At 41.5% G+C, this 23,139-nt stretch overlaps 1 protein-coding gene across 6 annotated transcripts in view; it reads right to left on the bottom strand.

Annotated features, from left to right (window-relative positions):
* PRICKLE2 (prickle planar cell polarity protein 2) overlaps positions 1–23,139 on the bottom strand; it is a 343,030-nt gene that overhangs the window by 68,634 nt on the left and 251,257 nt on the right. The window contains exon 1 of one of the 6 annotated variants that reach the window (XM_032647667.1): positions 8,119–8,195. The exons of the other annotated variants lie outside the window; for them this stretch is intronic. Within the exon in view, the coding sequence (XP_032503558.1) occupies positions 8,119–8,130 (12 nt within the window). The 5' untranslated portion in view covers positions 8,131–8,195. Of the gene's footprint in view, positions 1–8,118; positions 8,196–23,139 lie in introns of those variants that run through there. 6 annotated transcript variants of the gene reach the window in all.

Here is a 23,139-nt window from a genome sequence, read left to right as displayed (position 1 = left end):
GGTATCAGATACATATGGAACCTGATCCAGCTCTGCTACTCTCTGGCTATATTTATGATTGGAACAGGTTATTTAACTTGGTGAAGTCATTTTTCTTCATCTATAAAATGAAGATAGTAATGGTTCCTACCTTATAGGGCAACTGTTCCAGAACCTGGTATTTCAAGAACCCGGTATTACATATAATTACTTTTTCTTTAAATAAATTTACTTTATTTCTTTTTGGCTGCATTTGGTCTTTGTTGCTGTGTGCGGGCTTTCTCTAGCTGCGGCAAGCGGGGGCTACTCTTCCTTGAGCGGGCTTCTCATTGTGGTGGCTTCTCTTCTTGTGGAGCATGGGCTCTAGGTGTGCAGGCTTCAGTAGTTGTGGCACATGGACTCAGTAGTTGTGGCTCGCGGGCTCTAGAGCGCAGGCTCAGTAGTTGTGGCGCACGGGCTTAGTTGCTCCGTGGCATGTGGGATCTTCCTGGACCAGGGCTCGAACCCGTGTCCCCTGCAGTGGCAGGTGGATTCTTAACCACTGAGCCACCAAGGAAGTCCCACATCTTGTGTTGCCTTCTATAACTGCAGCCTACTCATCACCACCACTGAAAACGCATCTTTTCTACCAGTATTCCCATAATTCCTTCAATATAAAATGTGCTAACATAATTTCTCACAAGGCAACCAATAATTTGGCAGATGACTTAAAAACTTACCTGCTAAAATACTCCGTTTATCAAACCAAATCAGCTAATTATTAATTAACAACCTACCAAATCACCCCCATATCACCTGGTAGGTGATCTGACTTGCTGTGAGGCAGGAGAGTTGGTCCTTTACCACGTCCAATTCTCTTCAAAGCCTGTTCAAGTCCAGGAGTAAAAATAACCCCCCTTCATGGTGGCTGCTGTGTCTCCTCCTGGTGTTTAGAAGCTGGACTTTGCAAGCTCTTCATTGAGCAAAGGGGATTAGCAGACAGATGGGAATGAGGGAGAAACGGCTCTCTTTCCTAATCCGTCTCTGGCTGAACGTGGAAATGCCACATGCACAGAAATGGTTTGGCATCTTCCATAATAAAACTACTGTATAGCTCAGAACAAACACCAATCATACCAATAGTAAGGGGAAAATATTTAGTATACTTTCTGGCACTACAAAAGCGAAAATTGGCACCACCTGTGAAAACCCTGCAGCTTGCTCATTTTAGCCCAAACACATTTCACTTGTTATTTTTATTATTTATTTATTTTTTTTGCGGTAAGCAGGCCTCTCACTGTTGTGGCCTCTCCCGTTGCGGAGCAGAGGCTCCGGACGCGCAGGCTCAGCGGCCATGGCTCACGGGCCCAGCAGCTCCGCAGCATGTGGGATCTTCCCGGACCGGGGCACGAACCCGTGTCCCCTGCATCGGCAGGCAGACTCTTAACCACTGAGCCACCAGGGAAGCCCTCACTTGTTAATTTTTACAAGTAAATAGTCAAATCCAATAGAACTTTGTCAGTGATGATCATTACCCAGCTATTATCTGGCAGGTCTGTGGAACGTGCTAGGAACTTCGCTCCATTTACAGATTCCCAGGTAGAGGTGCCCTGTGATTGTGTGCTGGGTGTAGCCACACGAGGTACATTTCCTCCAAACAAAAGCATCCTGAACACAATAAACTGGCTTAGGAAAATGAAATAGCTGAAGGCCTTTATTTAAAGTGTGACTCCCCACAGCGAGGTTTGGCAATAACGTCAGTCTGTGTCAGATGGACTGTAAGAGCTTTAGTCAGTGTGCAAATAAAGTCTGCAAAGCAAGACCTCGCCCAGCTGGAAAGACTGGGTTTGTCAGAAGGAACTGCACATTTGGCAGCACTTCTGCCTGAGCAGAGATCGAAGCCAGGGAGTCAATGGCTCCTCGTTGGAGAGAAACGTGCTTTACTTAGAGCGGTGGTTCTCAAATGTTAGCTTCCACCAGAACCACCTGGAAGGCTTGCTAAAATACACATTTCTAATTCAGGGGGCCTTGGGGGGCGAGGGCGATCATTTGCATTTCTAACCATTTCTCAGGGGATGCCCCTGCTGTTGGTTCAAGGGAGCCCATTTTAAGAGTTTTAGAGTCACCCAAGTGTTTTCCTTCCACAGCCAACCCATGGGATTGCCAGGCACCCCAGGAGACCCAGAGGACGCAAAAGAACTTGTTCCATTTCGCTCAATTTTGTACGCGTCTCCTTCTACACCTACACATATCCTTAAGCAAGGGGATTCCACCAGTTCCTACAACAATGAGAAATCCTAATGGCAAAGTGCTCAAATTTTGGGTGGTACATTTTCCATATCAAAAGCATTCCTATTTTCTTCGCGGGAACCCAACAAAGAAGTCAGAATTTGGGGGCTGAATTTAGAACCAACTGTCCTTCACAGTGCAAATGAAGGAAGGGATCAAGGAACATATTCTTTTTTGTGGAGTTGCTCTTATGCCTGAAGTGTTTTTATATACAGTGGCTTGTGAACCCTCCCCACAGCCTGGAGGTGGTACATTACACTCATCAGATTTAGAGTCACACAACTAAAACATGGCAGGGCCACTTCTGAGCTTGGCTTCCTCATCGTCTCCCTCTGTTTTGCATGGATTCTTGGGCTTCTTTATCAAGGAAAAAAAAAAAAAAAAAGACGAGCAAATGGATTGAAGACAAAAAGATATAGTAAATTCCTAATATGTCTGCATGATTGACCACAGAAATGATGAACATGCTTTCCTTTGGTGTTCTCCATAACATAACCAACATATGGTTCAAAATGAACTGACAGTAAGTAAAGTGATGTACTCCAAGTTAAACAGTCTTTCCACAACACCATGGTATGATGGTGTAAGGGGGTTCTGGCAGAGATGGCTGACCAATCATGTCCATTTTCTTTTCTTCCTTAATTAGAATACCATCATTTTACTTAGAGCATCAATATGCCCAGCTAAGGACAGTATTTCTGTACCTCTGGAGTAGCTACATGTGGCCATCGGAATAAATTCTGGCCAATGACATGTAAAGATGTGACTTCTGGGAGAGCTCTTTTAAAGGAGGCCAAGTAGTTGACAAAGGTCTTTTTGCCCAAGTTCCCCTTCCTTCCTGCTTCCTGGATGCAATGTACACTCAACAGCAGGAGGTCCAGCAGCCATCTTATACCATGAAGTAACCTTAAGAATGGGAGTTTTTGAATATACCATAGAGCCATCATACTAGCCCTGGGTTGCCTATCACTGAACTTCTTTAAGCAATAAGAGAAATAAAGTAGTTCTTTATTTACATTTCAGTTACTTGGAAGTGAATGCAATTCCTAATGATAGAGCAATAGTTCTCAAATGTTAGCATACTACAGAATCATTTGAGGCCCTTATTGAACATTATTCCCATTTTTATCCCTCTGGGTCTGAAACAAGAGCCCAGGATTCTGCATTCTTATTAAAAACCTCACACCCAACCAGGAGAAACACTGCTTTAAGGGGAAAGCAAATGTGACTTTACAAGGTAAAGGTAAAAACTCCCGGAGTGTAATCACTGATGTGGGCTGACACATTTGGAAGGTTTTATAAAAGCCCATCTTAACTCAGAGACTAACTAGAAGATCGAGCCTTTATTTCACATTCTCCCTCTCCCACAGTTTAAGAAGCTTGGAACCTTGGTTAATCTACCTCAATCTGGGGAGGCAATATCTAGCATATGCCTGAGGTCTCAGAAGGCAGGTGCTACAGAGAATGGAGAGATGTTGCGTGAACTGGAGGCACATGGTGGTTTTTATGAAAAGTGCACACTAGTTCCCAAATGGGGACCTGGAGAATAATCAGGTAGTATTGTACCTATGAGCACGGGGTGACAGGCTGCTTCTGAGGGCCCGTTCATTCATATGGCTCCCACCTGCCCGAATTTCATTACCCAAGCAATAGGAGAAAAGTGTTGCTAAGCATCGTCTAAGAGGGAAAATCATACCGAGTTTGGCTCCTTCCCTTTTCTCCTGCAGACGCGCATTTTAAGTTTAATTGGTTTACTCAGGAAGTAATTTAGGAAATAACAGTCTAAAACCTAATGCCTAACCAATGTCTGCATCGTGCTTAAACTCTCATAGGATTAGGATCAAAAATCAACAATAAAAGCCCATTTGGGGTATTTTCAAAGAATATTTCAAAGACCGCTTCTTTTCTTTTCTGCTCACAGCCGATGTCTGATTCAACAGCAAACCATGTGAGATTTAGGTTCAAAATATACCCAGAATCCAGTCACTTTCCCCCATACCCTCACAACCAGTCCAGCCTTGACTAAGTGCTCACTGGAATTATTGCCACAGCTGCTTCTGGACCCTGGCTTTCACCTTTGTGCCCTTTGCAGGTGATTATTCAGCAAGAACAACCCCACGTGAAGATAAATCAGGTCCCATCACTCACTGCTCTTCTCAAAACCCTTCATGACTTCCCATCACCCTGTGATTCAAAGCCAAAGTCCTCACTATAGGATCATGATCTGGCTTCCTGAAGAGCTGGCTGATCGTATCACTTGCTACATTCTTCCCGTTCAGTCCTGCTCACAATGGCCTCCTTGCTATTCCTCTCACCTCAGTGCCTTTGCACTAGCCATCCTCTGCTGCAAACATTCTTCCCCCAGATATTTACAGGATGCCTATTCTCACTTCTTCCAGTCTTTGCTCAAAAGTCACCTTAAAAGAGAGGTAGGTCTTCCCTGATCCCAATATATCAGTACCTCCACCTCTTACTCTTTAGACCAACGCTTCTCAACTGGGGTTAATGTTGCCCCCCAAGGGATATTCGGCAATGTCTGGATACATTTTCGGTTGTCACAGCTGGGGTGTGCGTGCGTGTGTGTGTGTGTGTGTATGTGCGTGCGCACGTGTGCTACTGACATAAAGTGGGTCGCCAGGGATGCTGCTAAACCTCCTACAATGCATAGGGTGGTTTCCACAGTAAAGAATGATCTGGATCAAAATGTCACTAGTGCTGAAAATGGTAAACCCTTAACCTGCTTTTCTACAAATAATTTACCAGTTGCTGATACATAATCTACTTGTTCATTGTCTCTCTTTTCCCTCTAGAACGTGAATGCCCGGTGCTTTGCGCACCATCTATCCCCAGAAAAAGGTGTCACACACGGTAGGTGGTGCTCAACAAATGTTTGCTGAATGAATGCGTGCTGTGTTCAGATCTCATCTCTCTGCCTTTCTGGTTTATCAGTGGATGTGAACAGGGACATGCAGCAACAGAACACAGGTGAGGTTTCAGAAGGAACCAGAGTAAAGCTCACAGAGCTTCCCTTTCACGCCACCCAAGCACTTGCTTTTTCACCAGACATCACTGATGTGGGATGCATGATGGACACGCTAAGAAAAGGATGAATAAAATAACTGTCAATGTACTGTTTCTTTAAGAGGAAGGGACAAAAGCAACACACCCCTTTTGATTTGAAGCCAGAGAACTTCCTTCAAGTTGAGTCAACTGTGTTCAAAGAAATTAAAGAAAGTAATCACGTTACGTCCTAAGCAAGTACTGTGACTCAAAATCAGGTGAGCTGTTCTGCAGCTATGCCTGTCTGCACTCACACGCTCGCTCCCTTTCCAATCCTTTTCGTTACAACTTTTTTTAATTTAGAATATTAAACTTCAATGTCTAGTTAGAAAATACTTTCCATTTAGTTTGGAGCATTATCTGACAGCTATTTATTTTATCCTATCTTAAAGAAGAGGTCTTAGAAACGGAAGAACTGGGAGTTTCAATACTCTCCCTTTAAGGTGCAATTACAAGACTGCCCCACCTCAATTTTACCAAAACACTTTGCAGAATGTCTACACATTTGCGTATATGCTACTAAAAATTTCCCAACAGTTGCTTACTTTTTGGATAACAGTTTCAATATTGCCTTTAGACAAAATACACACGTACATGTGTATGAAAAAGCAGGGTAGCAGTTTCTTAGAGTGGCTAAGTGTTGACTCTGGAGTCACACTGTTTGGGTCTGAATAATGGACTGAACACTTCCCATGTGTACACAGTTGGGCAATTTTTTTTTTATCTCTTATAGAGTCAATGTTCCTATCTGTAAAATGGGGGCAATAATATTTACTTTGAAATATTGCTATGAGGCTCAAATGTTATACAGGCACACATCATTTTAGTGAGCTTTGCTTTACTGTGCTTTGAAGATATGGTGTTTTCTACAAATTGAAGGTTTGTGGCAATCTTGCGACAGGCAAGTCCATCAGCACCATTTTTCCATTAGTATTCTCTCACTTTGTGCCTCTGTGTCACATTCTCTGGTAATTCTCCCAATATTCCAAACTTTTTCACTGTTATTTTATTAGTTATAATAATCTGTGATCAGTGATTTTTTTTTTTTTTCCAAGAAAGCAAATCGAGGATTTATTAAGTGATAGTATGTTCTCAGGGGAGAATGGGCATATTCGGGTGAGTAGCTGCTGTGATCAGTTACTACTGTAATTGCTTTGGGGCACCACGAAGCACGCCCATTTATCGAACTTAACTGATAAATGTTGTGTGTGTTCTGACTGTTCCACCAACCAACCATTCCCCCATCTCTCCCTTTCAGCTTGGGCTTCCCTATTCCCAGAAACACAACAATATTGTCATTAGGCCAATGAACAATCCTACGATGGCCTCTAAGTGTTCAAGTGAAAGGAAGAGTTACATATCTCTCACTTTAAATCAAAAGCTAGAAATGATTAAACTTCGTGAAAAAGGCGTGTCGAAGGCTGAGATAGGCAGAAATCTAGTCCTCTTTCTCCGAACAGTTAGCCAAGTTGTGACTGCAAAGAAAAAATTCTCGAAGGAAATTAAAAGTGCTGCTCCAGTGAACACACAAATGATAAGAGAGCAAAACAGCCTTATTGCTGATGTGGAGAAAGTGTTAGTGGTCTGGATAGAAGATCAAACCAGCCACAACATTCCCTTAAGCCAAAGCCTAACCCAGAGCAAGATCCTAACTCGCTTCTATTCTATGAAGGCTGAGAGAGGTGAGGAAGCTACAGAAGAAAAGTTTGAAGCTATCAGAGGTTGATTCATGAGGTTTAAGGAAAGAAGCCTTCTCCATAACATAAAAGTGCAAGGAGAAGCAGCAAGAGGTGATGTAGAAGCTGCACAAGTTATCCAGAAGATCTAGCTAAGATAATTCGTGAAGGTGGCTACGCTAAACCACAGCTTTTCAGTGTAGACAAAACAGCCACACATTGGTAGAATATGCCATCTAGGACTTTCATAGCTACAGAAGAGAAGTCAATGTCTGGCTTCAAAGCTTCAAAGGACAGGCTGACTCTCTTGTTAGGGGCTAAAGCGGCTGGTGACCTTAAGCTGAAGTCAATGTTCATTCACCATTCCGAAACCCTAGGGCCCTTAAGAGTGATGCCGAATCTACTCTGCCTGCGCTCTATAAAGGGAACAACAAAGCCTGGATGGCAGCACATCTGTTTACGACAGGGCTTACTGAATATTTTAAGCCACTGTTGAGACCTACTGCTCAGAAAAAAAGATTCCTTTTAAAGTATTACTGCTCACTGACGGTGCACCTGGTCACCCAAGAGCTCTGATGAAGATGTACAATGAGATTCATACTGTTTTCATGCCTGTTAACAAAGATCCATTCTGCAGCCCACAGATCAAGGAGCCATTTTGACTTTCAACTCTTATTATTTAAGGAATACATTTCAGAAGGCTATAGCTGGGAAAGAAAGTGATTCCCCTGGTGGATCTGGGCAAAGTCCATTGAAAACCTTCTGGAAAGGATTCACCATTCTAGATGCCAGGAAGAACATCCATGATCATGAGAAGACGTCAAAATATCAACATTCACAGGAGTTTGGAAGAAGTTAATTCCAACCCTCATGGATGACTTTGAGGGGTTCACGACTTCAGTGGGGGAAGTAACTGCACGTGTGGTGGAAATAACAAGGGAACTAGAATTAGGAGTGGAGCCTGAAGATGAGAATGATTTGCTGCAATCCCATGACAGAACTTTAATAGATGAGCTGTTGCTTCTTATAGATAAGCAAAGAAAGTGGTTTCTCGAGATATCATCTACTCCTGGTAAAGATGCTATGAAGACTGTTGACATGACAACAAACGATTTAGAACAGTACGTAAACTTACTTGATAAAGCATTGGCGGGGGCGTTGAGAAGACTGACTGCAATTTTCAAAGAAGTTCTGCTGTGGGGAAAATGCCATCAAACAGCATTGCCGTGCTAGAGAGAAACTGTTCATGAAAGGAAGAGTCAATCGGTGCAGCAAACTTCACTGTTGTTTAATTTTAAGAAACTGCCACAGCCGCCCCAACTTCAGCAACCAGCACCCTCATCAGTCAGCAGCATCACTATCAAGGCAAGACCCTCCAGCAAAAACATTACAGGGCTTCCCTGGTGGCGCAGTGGTTGAGAGTCCGCCTGCCGATGCAGGGGACACGGGTTCGTGCCCCGGTCCGGGAGGATCCCATATGCCGCGGAGCGGCTGGGCCCGTGGGCCACGGCCGCTGAGCCTGCGCGTCCAGAGCCTGTGCTCCGCAACGGGAGAGGCCACAGCGGTGAGAGGCCCGCGTACCGCAAAAAAAAAAAAAAAAAAAAAAAAAAATTACAGCTTGTTGAGGGCTCAGATGATGGTTAGCATTTTTAAGCAATAATGTGTTTTTCAATTAAGGTATGTACATTTTTTTGACATAATGCTGTTGCACACTTAATAGACTACAGTATAGTATAAATATAACTTTTACATGCACTGGGAAACCACAAAATTTGTGACTTTATTGCAATACCTGCTTTACTGTGGTGGTCTGGAACTGATACTGCAAATCTCTGAGGTCTGCCTGTAATGTAACTAGCAAAAAGGCACACAGTGAAGGATCTATATTTCTTGGCTTCAAAGCAATCTAATCCATAAGTCATAAATGTCTGTTTTATGGACCGAACTGTGCTGCCCGTCTCCCCATTCACACGCTGAAACCGTAAGCCCTAAAGTGATTGTATTTGGAGAAAGAGCCTTTCAGGAGGTATTAAGGTTACATGAGGTGACAAGATTGGGGCTGTAATCAGAAAGGACTGATATCCTTGTAAGAAGAGGAAGAGACACTAGGAGTGCTCATGCACAGAGGAAAGGCCATGTGAAGACACAGCAAGAAGGTGGCCGAATGCAAGTCAAGAGAGGTCTCACCAGAAACCAACCCTGCCTGCACCTTGACCTTGGACCGCCAGCCTCCAAAACTGTGAAGAAAAAAATTTCTGTTGTTGAAGCCACCCAGTCTGTGGTATTCTGTTAAGGCAGCCTGAGCAGGCTAACAGTCTACCACATGCAAGGAACCCTGGGGTACTTGTGTGGAAAGGACACACACACGCATAAGAAACTACCCCTGGTTGAAGGAAGTTATATTTCAATAGACTGTATAAGACAAGTAGGCAAATGACTATAATGCAGAAGCCATTAGAGGCAGAGAAAAACACTTCAGAGTTTCAAAAAACAATAAATCAATCCTACATCTGTAGCATTTGCCAATTTCCATGGCATAAATAATCCTACTAGGGCTGATTTCAAGCTACCAATGTGACATCACTGCATGTGGGATAGGGAAGAGATGCATACAATTATACAGTATTTCTACTGTATGGATCTACTAAACGAAAGAACCTCAAGAGCCCAGATGACAGTAAAATAGGGGAAAGTAATCATGAAGTGATGAGGTTTGAGTATTTATTACCTTTGTTTTTTCGCGGTACGCGGGCCTCTCACTGTTGTGGCCTCTCCCGCTGCGGAGCACAGGCTCCGGACGCGCAGGCTCAGCGGCCATGGCTCACGGGCCCAGCTGCTCCGCGGCATGTGGGATCCTCCCGGACCAGGGCACGAACCCGTGTCCCCTACAGCAGCAGGCGGACTCTCAACCACTGCGCCACCAGGGAAGCCCATTACCTTTGTTTTTAATATAGTTTAATTATAAGTTTATATAATTAAGTTTTTAAGAATGGCTGAATTTAACTGGCTTACAAAATACCTGAAAACGGACCAACTGGATCTTGTGAAACTGTGTAAGCCAGTTCCAGTACATCATTGTTGGAAACTTATAAGTCCGCTTCTTGGGCAAACTCTCTTTAAAAAGGTAAGAGGACAAGAGCAGTAGAGAGCTCTAAACATCATTACTCCATTCCACCCTCCCCCCACTATTATTACTAAGTATAGATTCACAATGTCATGTGGAAAAAAAGTTTTGAAAAAACGTTTAGAGAGCAGCAACTGAAGATATCCTAGGACAAATTCAACTTTTAAACTAAAAAGTGACGCATAATGACACATGCTGTAATTCCAAGAAAAATTCATTCTTACATAGACTGGAGCTTGCTTTCACAGAACACTGCTGGAAAGCCATTTTAAAATACAGGTGATCTTTGTTTGGAATCAGTTCATTTTAAGGCAGTTTCATTTCTTCACATTAAAATAACAAGGTTGTGAACCCACGGAAAAATATGAAAACTAAGGGGCTCATTTATACATTATGAAGTAGGTGTTTCTGACCTCCAAGGCTACTTTCAGCCTCAGTTACGCTGCTTGCCTCATTAAGTTTCAAATGTATCACGGATACAATTGTAAGAATTTAGTCTTCCCTGTTCTGAGAAACCAAATGATCAGCTAAGGTAAAACACTGGCCTATAGGTTCAAGGTTAGATAATGTTTACAAAACTCTAAATGTCCTATATTATGCCATTTTAGAGGAACAGGGAGGAAGGAAGGTTTGGTTAGCATGAGCTAGATTATGCCACAGTAACCAACACCACCAAAATATCACTGGCTTTGCACCAAAGTTGATTTTTTTTTTTTTTTGCTGCAGTACATGGGCCTCTCACTGTTGTGGCCTCTCCCGTTGCAGAGTGCAGGCTCAGTAATTGTGGCTCACGGGCCCAGTTGCTCCATGGCATGTGGGATCTTCCCGGACCGGGGCAGGAACCCGTGTCCCCTGCATCAGCAGGCGGACTCTCAACCACTGCGCCACCAGGGAAGCCCCAAAGTTGATTTTTAATTAAGAAATTAAAAAAATCTTTTTCTTACTGTGGTAAAACATATATAACATAAGATGTGTTATTTTAACCATTTTAAAGTATACTATTCAGTGGCATTAATTATAATCACAAAGTTGTACAACCATTTCCACGATCTATTTTTTTTTTTTTTTTTTTTCAGTACGCGGGCCTCTCACTGCTGTGGCCTCTCCCGTTGCGGAGCACAGGCTCCGGACGCGCAGGCTCAGCGGCCACGGCTCACAGGCCCAGCCGCTCCGCGGCATGTGGGATCTTCCCGGACCGGGGCACGAACCCGTGTCCCCTGCATCGGCAGGCGGACTCTCAACCACTGCGCCACCAGGGAAGCCCTCCACGATCTATTTTCCAAAACTTTTTCATCATACGAAACAGAGACTCTCTACCTATTTAAGCAATAATTCCCCATTTCTCCCTCCTCCCACCCCTGGTAGCCTCTAATCTGCTTTCTGTCTCTGTGAATTCACCGAGTCTAGCTATTTCATCCCAGTGGAAGCATACAATGTTTTTCTTTTTGTGTCTGGCTTATTTCACTTGGCAAAAGGTTTTCAAGGTTCATTCATGTGGTAGCATCTATCAGAGCTTCATGACATTTTATGGCTAAATAACATTCAAAATTTTTGCCCCCCTGAAGGAAACCATCAATTAAACAAAAAAACAACCTACCGAATGGGAGAAAATATTTGCAAATGATGTGACTGGCAAGGGGTTAATATCCAAAATATACAAACCGCCTATACAACTCAATATTGAAAAAACAACCCAATCAAAAAGTTGGCAACAGACCTAAACAGACATTTTCCAAAGAAGACATACAAGTACATGAAAAGATGCTCAACGTCACTAATTAACAGGGAAACGCAAATCAGAACCACAATGAAGGATCAACTCACACTGGTCAGAATGGCCATCATCAAAAAGTCTACAATAATAAATGCTAGAGAGGATGTAGAGAAAAGGGAACCTTCCTACACTCTTGGTGAGAATGTAAGTTGGGGCAGCCACTATGGAAAACAGTATAGAGGTTCCTTAAAAAACTAAAAGTAGAGCTACCATGTGATCCAGCAATCCCACTCCTGGGAAAAGATGAAAACTCTACTTCAAAAAAGATACATGCACCCCGATGTTCATAGTGGCACTATTTATAATAGTCAAGACACAGAAACGACCCAAATGCCCATCAACAGACAACTGGCTTGAAAAGATGTGGTATACATATACAATAGAATATTACTCAGCCATAGAAAAGAATGAAATATTGCCATCTGCAGCAGTGTGGATGGACCTAGAGAATATTATACTTAGTGAAGTCAGACAGAGAAAGACAAATACTATGTGACATCACTTATATGTGGAATCTAAAAAATAATATAAATGAACCTATATACAAAACAGAGACAGACCCACCGACATAGAAAACAAACTTATGGTTACCAAAGGGGAGAAGAGAAGGGAGGAGGGGCCAATTAGGACTATGGGATTAACAGATGCCCACTATCATATGTGAAATAGATAAGCAACAAGGATTTACTGTATAGCACAGGGAGTTATTCAAGATCTTGTAATAACCTATAATGGAATGTAATCTGAAAAAATATATAACTGAATCACTTCGCTGTACACCTGAAACTAACACAATACTGTAAGTCAACTATACTTCAACTTAAAAAAATATTGCCCCTCTGCACCTGTCTGGGAATGACTGTGAAAGTGACACGAATATTGACGTTGGCGTTACAAACAAATTTTGAGAGACAGGTGAACGTGCAGATAATGAGGAATGACTAGATTACGACCTATCTGACCTGCTCAGGAGAAAGGGGCTGAGCCAGGATTTAAACTGAGGTCTGACTTCAAAGCTCATTTTCTTACCGCTTCACCCCACTGTCTCCCTAAACCACTCACAGGATTACACTCTGCCCTGAGCATCTGATGACTCCATACCCAGTGCAGTCACAGTTCATTCTTCAAGCCTGTGGTTCCTGTTAAAACCTAGAATAATAAACAGACTAGGGAGGCTGCTTCATCATGAAAGCCACATGAACCAAGTGGAATTCCAAAGACGATGGAAATCAACAGTATTATCTGCTAATGTGTCTGCTTTGAATATTATGTGCATAACGTTATGTAGTAAAGGTCATGTGAAGTGACTCAAGTTTGACAAACTTTTTTTCTTTGCGGTCTATGCAAGAGAAATGTTAATATGCCCACGTCCATCCCCGACAAAGGCCTTGTGGTCCTTGAAGTGAGTGCTCTGATTCCCCAGATTATACTGTTAAATTTTACTTTATTATTTTATTTCATGTATTTATTCATTTTGTGGTAAAATACACATAACACAAAATTTACCACTTTAACCATTTTTAAGTGGCATTAAGTACACTGTTGGGCAACCATTGCCACCAACCATTTCCAGAACGTTTTCATCTTCCCAAACTAAACCTCTGTACCCATCAAGTACTAACTCCCCACTTCCCCTCCCCCTGGGAGCCACCATTCTCCTTTCCATCTCTATGAATGTGACTAGGGTTCAGAGTGATTTTTATTACATGTTGGTGCCAAATGTTCTTTTGCAGTAACAATTCTCTGATACTATGGTGAAAATCAGTGGGGAAATAAAATGAATCAGGCAATGTATCGACACTTACATTTAAGTCCTTTTGTAAGCAACTTTCCTTCTGTTTTTAATAAAACAATTAAAGAGAGCAGGGGAAACTGTGGCCTCAGCCATCAGAATCTATAACAAATGAGAGTATCGTACTGTGTTTCCACCGAGAAGACCCATGAAGTAAATCACTACTAATACCTGGGGAAGTAATTTCTTCTGAATTTTCAGCCTTGACTCAATATTTTACAAATCACAGAATTCCCATTACACAGCACCTCTTTCTAGCTCATGACAGTCTTCTGATTGCTCTTGGAGCAGCATGAGAAGCAACCAATGTTAGTCAATAATTTCAAGAGAAGAGAACTCAGTATCAACTAGGCCTAGACCCAAAGAAGCAGTTCCAGCAGGCATTCTTCAGCATTCTGACATCCCTGACACCTGGTCTAAAACAATGCTCATCCACGTGCTATCTTAGTCTCTTCCAAAATAAACAGATATTGTTTTGTGGTTAGCCGATGACAGTGCCCAGTTGTAGAAGCAACCTTCAGTCTTGGTCTCTGTTATAATTATCTCCTTTCCCTTTGTTGCCTATAGGATTCTTTACCGTTGTTTTACTTATTCTACTGATAGTTCACCTAAACCATTTTTGGAAACAGGAAATGAATCAAAAAGAAAAAAGGCTTAATTTTAAACATCCATTTTTTTTTTTAGGAAGTAGAGTTTCAGGATCGGTTCTTACCTATGTTAAATGAAAGAAGTAAAGCTGTAAACAACAGACATAAAATGATCTTAAAATTGTTGGTATAAAATTACCAGTATTCAACACCCATTTATGATAAAAATTATCCAGAAAGTGGGCATAGAGGGAACATACCTCAACCTAACAAAGGCCATATATGACAACCCACAGCTACCTTCATACTCAGTGGTGAAAAGCTAAGCACTTCCTCTAAGATCAGGAACAAGACAAGGATGCCCACTCTCACCACTTTTATTCAACAACGTTTTGGAAATCCTAGCCACGGCAATTGGAGAAGAAAAAGAAATAAAAAGAATGCAAATTGGAAAGGAAGAAGTAAAACTAACACTGTTTGACGATGACATGTTATTATACATAGCCCTAAAGATGCCACCAGAAAACTCCTAGAGCTAATCAATGAATGTGGTAAAGTTGCAGGATACTAAATTAATAGAAATCTGTTGCATCTCTATACACTAACAATGAAGTACCAGAAAGAGAAATTGAGGAAACAATCCCATTTACCATTGCATCAGAAGAATAGGATACCTAGGAATAAACCTACTTAGGGAGGCAAAAGACCTGGACTCCAGAAACTGGAAGACACTGACAAAAGAAATTGAAGACAACACAAACAGATGGAAAGATATACAGTATATACTGTGTACTTGGATTGGAAGAATCAAGATTGTCAAAATGACTATACTATCCAAGACAATCTACAGATTCAATGCAATCTCTATCAAAATACTAACAGCATTTTTCACAGAACTAGAACAAATAATTTTAAAATTTGTATGGAAACACAAAAGACTCCAAGTAGCCAAAACAATCTTGAGAAAGAAGTACAGAGCTGGAGGAATCATGCTCCCTGACTTCTGACAATACTACAAAACTACAGTAATCAGAACAGTATGGTACTGGCACAAAAACAGACCCATAGATCAATGGAACAGGAGAGAAAGTCCAGAAATAAACCGACACACTTATGGTCAATTAATCTATGACAAAGGAGGCAAGAACATACAATGGAGCAAAGACAGTCTCTTCAATAAGTGGTACTTGGGAAACTGGACAGCTACTTGCAAAAAAAATGGAAATTAGCACATCCTCTAACACCATATACAAAAATAAACTCAAAATGGCTTAAAGACTTAAATATTTAAGTCTTTAAGACATGACACCATAAAACTCCTACAACAGAACATAGGCAAAACATTCTCTGACATAAATTGTATCAATGTTTTCTCAGGTCAGTCTCCCAAGGCAACAGAAATAAAAGCAAATATAAACAAATGGGACCTAATTAAACATAAAAGCTTTTGCACAGCAAAGGAAACCATCGACAAAACAAAAAGACAACCTACTGAATGGGAGATGATATTTGCAAATGATATGCCTGATAAGTGATTAATATCCAACATATATATAAACAGTTCAGACAACTCAACATCAAAAAAACAAACAACCCAATTAAAAAATGGGTAGAAGAACTCAATAGACATTTTTCCAAGGAGGAAATCCATATGGCCAAAAAGCACATGAAAAGATGCTCAACATTGCTAATCATTAGGGAAATGCAAATCAAAACCACAGTGAACTATCACCTCACAGCTGTCAGAATGACTATCATCAAAAAGAACACAAATAACAAATACTGGCAGGGATGTGAAGAAAAGGGAACCCTTGTACACTGTTGGTGGCAATGTAAATTGGTGGGAAACAGTATGGAGGTTTCTCAAAAAACTAAGAACAGAACTACCATATGACCCAGCAATTCCATTTCTGAGTATATACACAAAAAAAAATTCCCAAACACTCATTCAAAACGATATATGCACCCCCAATGTTCATAGGAGCATTATTTACAATTGCCAAGATATGGAAGCAACCTAAGTGTCCATCTACAAAGGAATGAATACAGAAGATGTGGTATATATACACAATGGAATACTACTTAGCCCTAAAAAGAATGAAATTTTGCCATTTGCAGCAACATGGATGGACTTGGAGGGCATTATGCTAAGTGAAATAAACCAGACAGAGAAAGACAAATATTGTATGATATCACTTGTATGTGGAATCTGAAAAATACAACAAACTAGTGCATATAACAAAAAAAGAAGCAGACTGACAGGTATACAGAGCAAGCTAGTGGTTACCAGTGGGGAGGGGCAACGTAGGGCCTGGGGAGGAGGGAGGCACAAACTACTGAGTGTAAGATAGGCTCAAGGATGTACTGTATAACAAGGGGAACAGAGCCAATATTTTTTAACAACTGTAAATACAAAGTAACATTGAAAACCTGTACAAAGAATTTAAAAAAAAAAAAGATGAGAAAAATGAAACAATTACTAGTATTGATATGATTTTGATTTAAGAGAAACTATCCAAAAATTTCCTTAAGCTTGAGCAAATATGAATTCAAGGTCAGGTAAGGTAGCTGTGAAATGCACTGAGACACAGGCTACTCATAGGGAAGGAAAAAATCTTTCATAAGCAATCTAAGAAATGGTACTAAAATGTACATTATGTAAGGTCCCTGTTAAAGGTAGAAGGAAGTCATAAAGACTGATACTTGTTAAAAATGAATGAAGTGGAATGTGGAGAGGCTGTGGAGAAAAGAGAACCCTCCTACACTGTTGGTGGGAATGTAAGTTGGTACAGTCACTATGGAAAACAGTAAGAAGGTTCCTCAGAAAACTAAAATAGAATTACCATATGATCCAGCAATCCCACTCCTAGGAATATACCCCAACAAAACTATAATTCAAAAGATACATGCACTCCTATGTTCATAGCAGCACTATTCACAATAGCCAAAACACGGAAACAACCTAAATGTCCATGGACAGATGACTGGATAAAGAAGATGTGATACATAAATATAATGGAATATTACTCAGCCATAAAAAAGAATGAAATAATGCCATTTGCAGCCACATGGATGCAACTAGAGATTATCATACTATGTGAAGTAAGTCAGAAAGAGAAAGACAAATACCATATGATATCACTTATATGTGGAACCTAAAATATGGCACAAATGAACTTATCCGCAAAATAGAAACAGACTCATAGACACAGAGAACAGACTTGTGGTTGCCAAGGGGGATGGGGGGAGAGAGAGGGATGGACTGGTAGTTTGGGGTTGGTAGATGCAAACTATTAATAACACATTCAGAGTGGATAAACAACAAGGTCCTAATGTATAGCACAGGGAACTATACTCAATATCGTGTGATCAACCATACTGGAAAAGAATATTTTTAAAAAATGCATACATGTGTGTAATTGAGTCACTTTGCTGTACGGCAGAGACTGGCACAACACTGTAAATCGACTATACTTCAATTTAAAAAGAAATGAATGAGGTGGGAAAGCAATGCATTAAATACAGCAAGTGAGAAGGCCCTGAGGCTGGAGGAAGCTCAGGGTACTTGAAGACTGGCAAGAGATGCGGTGTAGCTGGGTGTTAAGAAATGGCAAGTGGCCACCAGAAAATAGCAATGTATTTTTTTTTCACATCTTTATTGGAGTATAATTGCTTTACAATGCTGTGTCAGTTTCTGCTGTACAACAAAGTAAATCAGCTATATGTACACATATATCCCCATATCTCCTCCCTCTTGCGTCTCCCTCCCACCCTCCTTATCCCACCCCTCTAGGTGGTCACAAATCATCGAGTTGATCTCCCTGTGCTATGCGGCTGCTCCCCACTAGCTATCTATTTTACGTTTGGTAGTGTATATATGTCCATGCCACTCTCACTTTGTCCCAGCTTCCCCTTCCCCCGCTGTGTCCTCAAGTCCATTCTCTACGTCTGCATCTTTACTCCTGCCCTGCCACTAGGTTCATCAGTACCGTTTTTTTAGATTCCATATATATATATGCGTTAGCATATGGTATTTGTTTTTCTCTTAGAGATGTATTCTATAATTTTCCAACAAGTAAAGGAAAATGAAGGAAACGGAAAATATTAAAAAATAGAATTCAAGAAAATAGAAAAAAGCAGAGGAAAAACACACAGCAAACAGAAAACAACAAAAAAAAGTGGAAGTAATAATTATCTCAGTTATCACAATAAATGTAAATATATCCATCAATCAGAAGATTATCAGTTTGGATTAAAAAGAAAAAAACAATATCCATGATATGCTGCCTACTTGAATCCGTAAGAAAAGGTTGAAATAAAAGAATGAAAAAGTACAGTCTTGCAATTATTCCCCTTCAAAAAGCCAGTATGCAATATTAATACTGAAGAAAACTTATATTTAAGTAAGTATAATTAGGATGGATTAAAAGTGATGTTACAATTGATTAATAGCTCCTTGGTCATTTCAAAATTATTAGTGACACAATTTGTTGATTGAGCTATCACTTCCCTACTTATATTCTTGGAAAATATTATTAATGCATCCGTTCATAAACTTTTTCAGAACCATAAAAATGATTTTCATGTTAAAATAAATTAAATGCAAAAAATTTTTAAGATGTTACAAAATAATAAAAGGAAAAAATCTATAAAAGTTGGAGTATATTCATAAACTTTTAGGCACCCAAAAATATAGCTTCAAAATATAAGCAAAACAGAAATACAAGAAGAAACAAATCTATAAACAATGTGAGAGATTTAAAAATATGTCTCTTAGCATCGATAGACCAAATAGACAAAAAATTATGAAGGCTATACAGTATATTATAACAATAGTAATTATTGTTCATTAATTCTAACACCTTTCTTCTAACAATTTGGAAACATTATTTTGTTTATTCTTATTTTAGAGTGGGAAGGAAAGAATTCACATCCTTATTTTCCAAATGGGGAACAGAAGCTAGAAAGTTCTAAGAAACTTGGTGAAGGTCACTTAGGTAACCACAGTCTGAAACTGAACTTTTCTGATTCACAACCCTTTCCTGAACTTGAATGCTTCCTTTTCTGTACATCTGCCTGTTCTACGGTCCCTAGGTATTTCTTCCTGGTACTGTAAGGGGAAGAGTGGTGAAATAAATTAACTCAGCTCTCTAAATTCTGGCTCTATATGACAATGTGCAAGTCATATACTTTCTCTGAGATTGTCTTCTTAAATATCACTTACAAGGTTTAGGTTTAATAATCTTTGAAGCCTTATTTCTATGGGTCTTGTCTCCCCCACCCCCGCTCCCTCCAATCACTGGACAAGAACTTCAGACTTAGTTCTCAATTTTTTTTCTTCTTCAGGTGTGCTTTTCCAAGAAAAGTATTTTCATACTAATTGGCCTTTCCAATCAGTAATTATATGTGGGCTTCCCTGGTGGCGCACTGGTTAAGAATCTGCCTGCCAATGCCGGGGACACAGGTTCGAGCCCTGGTCCTGCAAGATGCAACATGCCGTGGAGCAACTAAGCCCGTGTGCCACAACTACTGAAGCCTGCACGCCTAGAGCCCGTGCTCCGCAACAAGAGAAGCCACCACAATGAGAAGCCCGCTCAAGGAAGAGCAGCCCCCGCTTGCCGCAGCTAGAGAAAGCCTGCACACAGCAACGAAGACCAAACACAGCCAAAAAGAAATAAATAAAACTTATTAAAAGAAAAAGTAATTATATGTAATACCGGGTTCTTGAAATACCAGGTTCTGGAATAGTTGCCCTGTAAGGCAGGAACCGTTACTATCTTCATGTTATAGATGAAGAGAAATGACTTCACCGAGTTAAATAACCTGTTCCAATCATAAATATAGCCAGAGAGTAGCAGAGCTGGATCATGTTCCATATGTATCTGATACCACAGTCATGGCTTTTAATCATTATGCTTGGGAAAGACCACCCACTGACCGTATTTCAGCAGAGCTATTTCTCATGTCATATTCACCATCCAGATGAATTCTTGATTTCCACACAGCAGTGGGGTCCAGGAGAGGATGGGTGCTTCAAAACCATGCACAAGTCCAACCTCAAATTTACTTTTACAGTTTGACTTGACCCTCTCCCTCAAACAATATGAACAGACTTGCCAAGTGGCTGACAAAATTAGTTGGCTGGCATTTCAACTCCTTTCTCTGCCTGTGTCTCTGTCCAAGGTTATGACGCTTGCAATGGTTTGCAAAATGATGGAAGAGGAGGAAGAGTAAAAGGGGCTTAAGTGTTCAAAATCTTGACCATCAAAACTCGGGAAATCATAACCTACCTCCTCCTCTCCACCGAACACTCAATGCCAGTGAACACGAGGATATCACCTCTTATTCCTAATACCCTTTGGCAAGAATCGGAAAGGAGGTTTCCTAGGACCCCAGGATTGCAGGGCAAGAATGAAAAGTCAACATTGAGCTAGGCTAGTTAATGTTTACAGTCCCTCCTAGGTTGCTGCTAGACTTTTTGGTACCGTAATGGAAATTAGAAAAAGACACCCCCCTCCACCCCAACCACAAATTACGAAAAGCAAGCTCCCAGTCTCAGAAGAGAGAGTCCTGTACCACAACCAAGTAAATTGCAAGGTGTCCCAGGTTAAATAAAATGTCCTACTCTGGCTGGCAGTCACCAGAGCCCAGGTGAATATCAACCTTTAATCAACCCCTTGGCCAGGCACCTTTGTGCAGTATACAAACTGTACAACCGTACGTGGCAGCCCTGATCCCCTACCAAGCTGAGAGATTATGAATTTATCCTTTTGCTTCAGGAAGTACAGGTTCAGAAATTACCTGAATAATGATATTCCCTTAGCACGATACGACCACTGAGTTTTTACCAGTCTTTCTAATTGCCATCGCAATAACTACCGCCACTACTCACCGAGTGCCAACTACCTGTTAGGCACCGTCCTAGAGCATTTACAGAGATGATGAAATGAGCCAGTCTGTGGAACTGATTTTTTAGTGCCGTCCATCTGGGTGTTGATGAATTTCTGTCCCAAATCTTCGTTTTCACCGTGCATAATTAATATTGAGCACTTCTTTCTGACAGTACTTGATCAGAGGGCTCAGTTACTTCCTAAGGGAACCATGAAACCTTAGGAAGACTCCGGCACTGGCATGCAAAGATGCTTGCCTTCCTGTTTGCTAAAGAGCAACTTCATTCATTCGCTTTACTGAGGTATTTGAAACATAATAAGCTTCACATATTTGAAGTATACAACTTGGTAAGTTTTGACATATACATATACCCACAAAAGCATCAGCATAATCAAGAGACCGAAATACCTATTACCTTCAAAAGCTTCCTCTGCCCTTCTGTCGTTCCTCCCTCCTACTCTCTCCCCATGCACCTCCCCATCCCCAAGTAACCACTCATCTGCTTTCTGTCACTACAGATTAGTTCAAATTTTCTAGAGTTGTATATAAACAGAATCAAACAGTATGTACTTTTACGGTCTGGCTTCTTTCACTCAGAATAATGATTTTTATTTTTTTTGCAGTACGCGGGCCTCTCACTGTCGTGGCCTCTCCTGTTGCGGAGCACAGGCTCCGGACGCGCAGGCTCAGCGGCCATGGCTCATGGGCCTAGTTGCTCCGCGGCATGTGGGATCCTCCCAGACCGGGGCGCGAACCCGTGTCCCCTGCATCGGCAGGCGGACTCTCAACCACTGCGCCACCAGGGAAGCCCGAGAATAATGATTTTGAGATTCATGAATGTTGTAGTATATGTCAAGAGTTCATTCCTTTTTATTATAGAGTAGCATTCTACTCTATGATACAACACCATCTGTTTACCCATTCATCTGTTGATGGACATTTGGGTTGTTTCAATTTTGGGCTATTAAAAAGAAAGCTAAGAGCTGCCATTTTTAAAGCTCCACGCTTAAGGCACTGTCTCATTTAATTCTCACAACCATGCTACAGTTGCATAATGACATTCTTATTTTTCCAATGATGACATGAAAGCTCATGGAAGTGGATGAACTTGGCCAATGTTTGTGAGCAACACAGCTAGGATGTGAACACAGAGTTAGTCAGTGTCAAAGCTTATACTCTTGGACACTACGAGCTCCGGGGGATAGGTACTTACAAGGTAGAAGCCATGGGACACCAGCACAAAGCCTGAAGTCTGTGTGGGTCTTCCTCAAAGAGGGACTGTCTGCACCTGCCTGTGAATAACCGCATGCTACACAAAGCACAACGGCAAGACAGGGCCTGGGCAGCTCCAGTTCTACACTGGACCTGGAAAACAGCCACAGCGAAATCACACCTAGACTAAGGGCTTGCGCTTAACGGGTACTTAATAAATAACTGCTGAATGAATCCATGGCTGAATGCCCTAGTGAATGAATGAACGGATGGACAAATAGATGGACAGGTGGACGAAGGTAGTCACTAGTTGCCTTGATGGTAGATTCATCCAACCATCCCATGAAACTACTCAAAATGTCTCAGGAGTCAGAAGGCGGAGGGGATCGTCTTGATAGTAAATCAACTGTCGCAGCATCCCACAGCGCAGGCTGCTCCGTCAGCAGAAAGGGTGTGCAGCTGTGAACGCCTACAGGATGTCGAAGTCCTGAGGCTCACTCCTCATCTCCAGGATCCCGGAGCACATTTACTATAAAGGTTGGAGCCATCTGCCTTGAAAGCTGGGAACTCCAATGGCAGGTCTCCCCTCCCGCATCTGCAAATGGGCCTTGGCTTCTCCAGGCCTTGCACTCTGCAAACGAGCCTTGACAGGGCCCTGCTGGTGGCACCTGGCCACCCTGCTGCTGACTTCATCTGGCAGAGGCCCTCCAGTCTACACCCCAATTCTGGTCCCATCTCTGACGGCTCCCTTGAAAACGAGCTCATTAACAGGCAAT

This window comes from Phocoena sinus, chromosome 11, assembly GCF_008692025.1.
Source record: "Phocoena sinus isolate mPhoSin1 chromosome 11, mPhoSin1.pri, whole genome shotgun sequence".
In the NCBI taxonomy this organism is placed as follows: Eukaryota; Metazoa; Chordata; class Mammalia; order Artiodactyla; family Phocoenidae; genus Phocoena; species Phocoena sinus.
This window is presented reverse-complemented; position numbering and strand designations above follow the sequence as displayed.